The sequence below is a fragment of the Sardina pilchardus genome, chromosome 11 (genome assembly GCF_963854185.1).
Source record: "Sardina pilchardus chromosome 11, fSarPil1.1, whole genome shotgun sequence".
NCBI lineage: Eukaryota > Metazoa > Chordata > Actinopteri > Clupeiformes > Clupeidae > Sardina > Sardina pilchardus.
In genome coordinates this window covers 12,755,989-12,764,098 of record NC_085004.1, presented here as the reverse complement: position 1 = coordinate 12,764,098, position 8,110 = coordinate 12,755,989, and the positions used below count along the sequence as shown (strand labels likewise).

The 8,110-nt window shown below is 43.1% G+C and overlaps 1 protein-coding gene across 1 annotated transcript in view; it reads left to right on the top strand.

The window, feature by feature from the left end:
- trim66 (tripartite motif containing 66) overlaps window positions 1-3,202 on the top strand; it is an 8,182-nt gene extending 4,980 nt beyond the window's left edge. Inside the window, exons 4-5 of the mRNA XM_062549108.1 lie at window positions 865-1,017; window positions 1,857-3,202. Of these exons, the coding sequence (XP_062405092.1) occupies window positions 865-1,017; window positions 1,857-2,096 (393 nt within the window). The 3' untranslated portion in view covers window positions 2,097-3,202. The remainder of the gene's footprint in view (window positions 1-864; window positions 1,018-1,856) is intronic.
- The last annotated feature ends 4,908 nt before the right edge of the window (window positions 3,203-8,110 follow it).

The window sequence follows — 8,110 nt, the reverse complement described above, 5'->3', positions numbered from 1 at the left end:
TGAACCAAATTTGGTGGACTTATGTGTTTTTGCTATCGCTAGTCAGAGACAGAGCTCTGGCCTAAGGTGTGGCTTAGGGACTCTATAGCGCCACCTAGTAGCACGTTATCTGTTGTGGTTGACACAAACATTCACGAAAATGAACCAAATTTGGTGGACTTATGTGTTATTGCTATCGCTAGTCAGAGACAGAGCTCTGGCCTAGGGTGTGGCTTAAGGACTCTATAGCGCCACCTAGTAGCACGTTATCTGTTGTGGTTCACACGAACATTCACGAAAATGAACCAAATTTGGTGGACTTATGTGTTATTGCTATCGCTAGTCAGAGACAGAGCTTTGGCCTAGGGTGTGGCTTAGGGACTCTATAGCGCCACCTAGTGCATTGTCTGTTGTGGTTGAAACATACATTCACAAAAATGAACCAAATTTGGTGGGCACATGTGTTATTGCCATCGCTATTCAGATACAGAGCTCTGGCTGAGGGTGTTGCTTAGGGACTCTATAGCGCCACCTAGCATGTTAGCCGTTTTGGGTTGACATTTACATTCACAAAAAATTCACAAGCTTGTGTGTTATTACTGCCGCTAGTGAAAAACAGCTCTGGCCTAGGGTGTGGCTTAGGGACTCTATAGCGCCACCTAGCGCGTTGTCTGTTGTGGTTGACACATACATTCAAGAGAATTGACCAAATTTGGTGGCCATGTGTGTTGCTCATGCACATGCCCACCAACACGCCTCATGTTGCTTTGTTAGATTCCGAAATGTCACAGGTCTCCGCACCGCAGGTGCTCGGGCCCGCCATCGCCGCTTGCGGCTATATTTGAAATTGCTTTTCATTTTTCTCTCTCCTTTTCTTCCGCCCAGGCCCGCCACTACTATCAGATAATCAAGAGGCCGATGGACCTGTCCGTCATCCGGGGGAAGCTGAATAAATCCAGCCACATGCACTACTTCAGCCCAGAGGAGTTTGTGGCCGACGTCTTCCTCATGTTCCGGAATTGTGCGAAATTTAATTACGTGAGTGAACCTGTGCCTCTCCTCTCCTCTCCTCTCCTCCTTTTTTCTCTGGCTCTCTGCAGCTCCGCTGATGGGAGACGTTGCATATTTTATTATGTAATTAATGTACGCATCCTTAATCCTCCACCGTTTGGCTTTGCGCGCTCGGTGGAGACGGTTCGCCGCTGTGGCGCCGGCACGGCGTGGCTGAGAAGACCAGCTGCCGAAAAAGCATCTCTTATTAGCCCCTGCCGCCGCCGCTGTAATGAGCCGCGCCTTTCTCATATCCTGTTTAATTTATCTGACCTAAAATAGATCACGCTTATTTGCATGCATATTGTGTCGCGCGCACAGTGCTGTTTTGATGCGTTCTTATTGTCTGCCTCTCACATAGTAAAAAAACCTGCTGCAGTAGCCTACTGCACATGTGTTGATTTTCTATTGGTTTATATCCTGACCATCTACCATGTATGAGGAGGATGAATACTGTATGTGTGATGGCTGAGGGAAAACTGTCCATCTTTTTAGGAGAGAGGTTCATTTTTAGAGCCCCTTAGTGATGGGTAGATACGTAGATGGGTACTGGGGGAGGGGGGGGGGCTTTCCTTTTATAGCTATTTCTACATCCAAGGTCTTCAAAGAGGGCTTTCTAAGGCCCTTTCTAAAGCAGTTTTCAGTTCTTTCAGCTCTTAAACAGAACTTTGAAGGATTCTTCTGCAGCATGTAGACCAGAGAGCCCATACTTTGTGAGAGTGTTCCCTATGATACAGCAGCATCCAGAGGTGAAATGCCCTCTTGTTCTGACGAATGATAAACGCGTGACGCTCACAGCTTACGTCGCTCTCTGTTCCCCCCCACAGCCGGACTCCGAGATGGCCCAGGCCGGGTGCAGCCTGGAGGCGTTCTTCTCCTCGTGCCTGAGGGAGGTCTTCCCCAGCCAGGCCTTCTCGTCCGCCGGCGTGGAGGAGTCCGACAGCGACGAGTACGAGGGCGTGGAGCCGGGCCCCGTGAAGGGCTTCCCCTGGCCCGACCGCAGAGAACAGAGCCATCGCAAGAGGAAGAGGAGGCACTCGCTCACCAGCAGGAGGCAGCACTTCTAGCTGACGCGTGGCCTGCTCAGACTGGAGGTGTTTTGGTGGGAGATGAGCCAGATGTGGCAGGCAGGCGTTTGGCCCTGCCCCGTGGAGATCTTCACACTTCATATACTTCACACGTCCCGGATGTGGATATATTTTAAGTGCATTTAACACAAGTATTTACCGTGCTTCTCTGAGATGATGTAGTTTCAGCAAATGTAATATGCAATGTTGCCTGCATTCATGTTTTAAAACTTTATATGCCTTTATATACTGCCTTTTTAGAAACTGTTTCTTTTTTTATTTTGACTATATACTGTCAGGTTCAATATATTGTATCATGTTCTTTGCTCTGACAAAGTTGATATAGGTAAATGTTGCTATGGTTCTTTAATATCAAGTTATGAACTGTCTTTTTATGGTGGATCAATGGTTGCTGGCAACAGTGAATTAGTAACAATATATTATTATTGTTGATTTATATCATAAGTATTTTAGATTTTTAAGGACGAGAATTTGTCTCTGTTATCTAAATATTTACCATTTATTTCAGGTTGATTTTTTTTCTTACCGTGATAGCTGGAATATCCTATAGAGGGCGCTGTGTCTCTAGTGATTCCAAAAACAGCAATGGCATCAGGTTCACAATGAACTTTGTGGTTGTCTGAAAGAGATGACTAAACCACCATGCTATAAAAGACATTGGGCTGGTTATTGATATAGACGAACGTTGTCAGGGTATTGTTATACACATGTTGGAATTTAATCTGTCAAAGATGGTAATATTATTTCTCAGGTTTGATGGAAAATCTTTCTTAGGTCTGCTAGTCTTCAATTGGCGGAGGAGACATACGCAGAGGAATGATCTGGAAACTGAGTGGCAAGGTGCCGTTACTGTTGAAGAATCGGGGACCTTTTTGTAATTCACCGCTTTCCCTGGCTGCAGTTTCTGTGTAGATTAGCCTTGTTAATGTTTCAATCCGATGGACATGCTACCTGTTATAATATTCCTGTATTAGTGGCTGGAATGTATCGAGCTTACAAACTGAAAATAGGCCTTTACTGTTAAGAAAATACTGGAAGGCGTTCAAATAAATATATCCTGGATGACACTTTACTTCAGCACTTCACTGATGTTTCTCATTTTACTGATTTTGGCTCCTTTTGGGAGTTGAAAATAATATTGTGCCAGCATACAGTTACTGTAGGTGCAATATTGCTCATGCCCCTGGCAAATATTGATTTAATGTTGATTTTCTTTTGACCAACATGTTTGTTCTAACTGAAAATGGCACTGCGACATGGCTAAAGGTCATATATGGTACTAACATGGAATCAGAAGAGAAGCGTTTTCATCTTTAGGAAAAATGGCATGTCCAAAATTATTCATACCATTTTTAAATAATCAGTGGAAACATATTTTTGTGCAGTTGTAGCTCTCAAAATGGTTCTTATAATACCTACTGTGAATGCAAGTGAATATGTTTCCATTGATTATTAAAAAAGGGTATGAATAATTTTTGACATACCATTTTCCATAAAAAAATAAAAATAAAAGATGAAAACACTTCTTTTGTTGACAGTCTTACAGCATTTTGGCATGTGACAGTGTACTTTACAGTCAGAACAAACATATTGGTCAAGAGAACATTTTAATAAACATTAAATCAATATTTGCCAGGGGTATGAATCATTTTGCTCTTACATAGCTGTTGATTTCACAGAGGAAAAGTGCATGAGAGCATTTCAGATGTGCCCTTAAAGACCTCTCGTACTGAAAGCAGTTTGAATGAGCTGTTGAAATGCCTGAGGAACATAGGCTGCTCCTTTTTTAAAGGTATGCTTTAGATTTGTCTCAGTCAGACAATAATCTTTCAAGTATGTGAATTCTATGCCATTCAGCTGAAACACTCAGGTTTGACAGAATGAGGTTGTGATTTGTCTGACAAAGTGATCACTGAAGATATTCTGTGGAGTCAAACATGTGGATATACTATTGAATGAAAGAACTGATTCAGATGATTGTTGACATGGGCAAATGCAGAAAGTAGGCTATACCTACAGTACAAGTCCACATGCTGTCAACCTCTGCCTCTTAGATCTCATTTTTAATCTGGTAAATTCTTCTGGTTCATGAATGTCATATCATACATTAATATGTTTAGAGCCTAAAGAATCTGTGTTTATGTTGTTATGACCCCTCACAGTCATGATTCATCTTTTGCCAAGCAGCCCGACATTCAGCAAACACTTCTAAATCATTTGGTCCGTGAGTAATTTCCTGTAGGCTATTGAGAGCCTGAGAGGGTCTTGACACACTTACCGTAAAGGCAAGTGAATGATGTATGAACATGAGGCCCTTCAAAAAAGAAAAAAAAAAAACACCATGCAACTCCAGCCCAATTTTCTAATTCAATTACCCTGGAAAGCCCTGATTAAACCGCCATGTCACTGTTAAAGAGTTCCACATTGAAATGTTGCGTTGAGGAGCAAGAATAACAGCCATGATGTTAGTGTTGGCTGCGGAGGTGCATGAGTTGATTTCTTCGGTGGCCAGCAGCCGGTCTCCAGAGTCTCGGCTCTCCAGCCGCACCGACTCATCCTGATGAAAGTGGGTTACCAGAGGGTCTATGAGGAGGGCGTCGCCACCGCAGATTAATAAGCCCTATCCTGGCCCTGGCCACAAGCCCGGGGGCGGCCGTCCAACAGGAGCCCTGGACCTCGTCATCATTACAAGTGCAGAGCACCAGGTCTCACTCTCAAAGTTCATTTTCTTCCTTTCTTAAGTTTTTTTTTTCTAGCGAGAAATGAGAAATGGCGTTTGGATCGTTTGTTACAGAATCCTAATGTCATGCAGTCAAGATAGATCTTTTCCATGGAGATAGCTTTTCATGTCACTGATCCAGACAGAAGTGAATTGTTCTATTTATTTAACTAATGGTGCTTAGGACAAATTTACTGTAGCTTAATTGAAGGCATTACAACTTCTCCAAGTGTATGTGAGTGTGTGTGTGTGTGTGTGTGTGTGTGTGTGTGTGTGTGTGTGTGTGTGTGTGTGTGTGTGTGTGTGTGTGTGTGTGTGTGTGTGTGTGTGTGTGTGTGTGTGTGTGTGTGTGTGTGTGTGTGTGTGTGTGTGTGTGTGTGTGTGTGTGTGTGTGTGTGTGTGTGTGTGTGTGTGTGTGTGTGTGTGAGTGTGTGTGTGTGTGTGTGTGTGTGTGTTTGTGAGTGTGTGTGTGTGTGTGTGTTTGGGGGGGGGGGGGGGGGGGGGGGTCCTGTCCCTTCCTTGTACTGATCCAGACGTGAGGAAGGAGAGCAATGGCATTATGCCACCGATTCTCTCGCCTGCTCAAAGTGTGTGTGTGTGTGTGTGTACCTTCATATTAATAGTTTTCTATCTGCCTTTATTTCATGCACAGTCGTGCTTTGAACGTTTTTGTAGCTAAGTCGTTTTGATAGTGAAAAAGAGCTACGTGTGCTTTCCCCAAAGACCAGCACATTTAAGAGTGCTTTCAAATTTCGAAACATTGCTGTTACTTGGTATTTACAATGTGCCAAGTCTGGCACAGATATTAAAGCCATGAAAGACTCATTTGTGAGAAAAGAGGATTTCTAGTCACACACTTCAATAAAAGTTGATTTGGATTAGCCCAAAACACCTCTCCCTAAAAGGCTTATTCAGGTCTAATTCTGATGAAACGGCCTGAGCTGGGCTGCTGATGCCATCTTGGAGGGCGATAACATCTCTCTGATGAGAAAATGAGCTCCAGGGAGAAAAAAGTGTGTTTGCATGTGTGTGTGTGTGTGTGTGTGTGTGTGTGAGAGAGAGAGAGAGAGAGAGAGAGAGAGAGAAGGAAATAAGGTTTGCCTAAAAAGGAATAACAAATCTCTACAATCTTGGCTTTTCATGATATTCTGGCTCATCCTGTATGGCAGTGAGATGGCACTTAGATCAGATCAGATAGAGAACTGGGAAGAATCTGGCCTTACCTGCAGAATTCCATACCTGCAGAATATAAGGGGCTTGTTTGGAATGAACAGACCAGCACATCTCGGTAGATTCTCTTTCAGACAGACATGATGTAGGCATAACTGCCCTGCAACAGCCTTATTTAGCTTGGACCTACAGTACGGTCAGACCATGGTGGAATTTCACCCCCTGGAGCTTGTTAAACGCATGTTTGTAATGGTCCCATACGGACATGTTTAGATGTATTTAATGTCCTGTTAGTGTTCGAATGCTCAGTGATATGGCAGTTGAGAAATCGAGTGTTGCATGACAAACTACATGCTATGAGAGTTTGATGATTTCTTTGATTTTTCTTTTTTTATACAGATGTTTTGGATATTGATGAAAGTCCTCTGACATTTTTGACAATAGTTTGCAGAGAAAGATTAACATTTCTTACAACAGTCGCACAATTATTCATTTTGCGAGTTAGGTCAAGGCTTGGAGGAAGGAGAAAAATCAGTCACTGAGTCACTGCAGCCTTCACATACCTTCGGCTTAAAGCCCTATCTGCCAGCATGTTCATATAAGAACATTTTATTCACCTCAAATTAAAATCAGTTTCATCAGTTAGATTTGACTTGCTAAAATACTCCAGCCAAATTAATTCTTTGTCTCTGATTTAATGCTAAATGATGCGTGAGGCAAAAATAGAACAAAGTCAAGCATATGTCACAAATATTGTTGATGTCATGTTGTTCTTTAGCATTGCAAATCTACCGCTCCTTTCTTTGTGCACACTACCTGATTGTTTTTCCCAGTGCCTCTTTCAATGAAACACTACAGGAATTGCTTTTGTACTCTGACAAATAGACATTGTCCGTGTACGATAGATGAGCATTGTGCATCAAAATGTTTTTCTTCTCTTTTTTTTACGTCTTTGTCTTTGGCAAAGGTGGGGTTCTTTTGAGAAGGGTCTGCATCTCCTCAAACAGGCAAGATGAAATGAAACATAACAGGATAATATCAGGACACAATGGTGAACTCCACTGAACACAGACAGAGGGGGAAAAAACGATCTGTCGCTGCAGAGAAACAGGGTGGACCAGTGAAGCAGTCCATGAAATTAAAGTGTGGATGATTGAACAGCTCTTTATTCTCATCCAGAGCTGTGCTGAAAAAAAAAGACGTTTTGAAATCCCCATAGTTTTGCACCTTTCTTTCAAACAACTTGATGCATTTTGAATCATAACAGAACCAATACTTTGGATACTGAAATCTGGGCATGGGGTCTCTGGTGCTGGGCCTGTTTCCATAGCTAAGATAACTGAGAGAAAAGTACTATCTCCAGTATGAAGTGCCTCTGGCCTCCTGACAACGCGGTCCAGGACTCCCACTGTGTTGGAGCCGTGGTGGCTTCTGCCCAGAATGGCTGTGTGTGAAAGAAAGTGGATTTGTGTCTGTGTCTGTGTTTGTGTGTGTGTGTGTGTGTGTGTGTGTGTGTGTGTGTGTGTGTGGCCACAATATGCTCTGCGTCTCTCGGTGACTTAGTGAATCATAAAAGTCTGTTCCAAAAAACATCGTTCTCCTTAATTAATGCTGCAAATTGGCTAAATACCTAAGCCATCACAGTAGGTAGGTAGAATAATACACTGACATCCAAAAAACATTGCAAAGCATCCAAATATGACTGCTGGAAATGATGGTGATTATAATTTCTGCAAAACAACTGAAAACAAGAATCCTTCAGGACTTGGTGTTTCCACTAGTTTGGGATTTTTGTGGGACAGAATAAACAATAGTCAGTGAAATGGCACCATGGATCAAATTCTCTTTCACGCTGACCTCTTGGCAACCCAGTCTTGAAGAGTTTTCTCATTTAGTGGGCGGGAGCTGCGAGTCTGGGTCGATATGTCTGTTGTATGAGTTTGTGTGTGTGTGTGTGTGTGTGTGTGTGTGTGTGTGTGTGTGTGTGTGTGTGTCACAGAGGGAGTGAGAGAGGGGAAGAGAGAGAGAGGGGAAAAGAAAAGAGAGTGGGCGAGTGTGGCTCTGTTTCTCTCCGTTCCCCCCTCTGGCACGTCAGAAGCGCTAG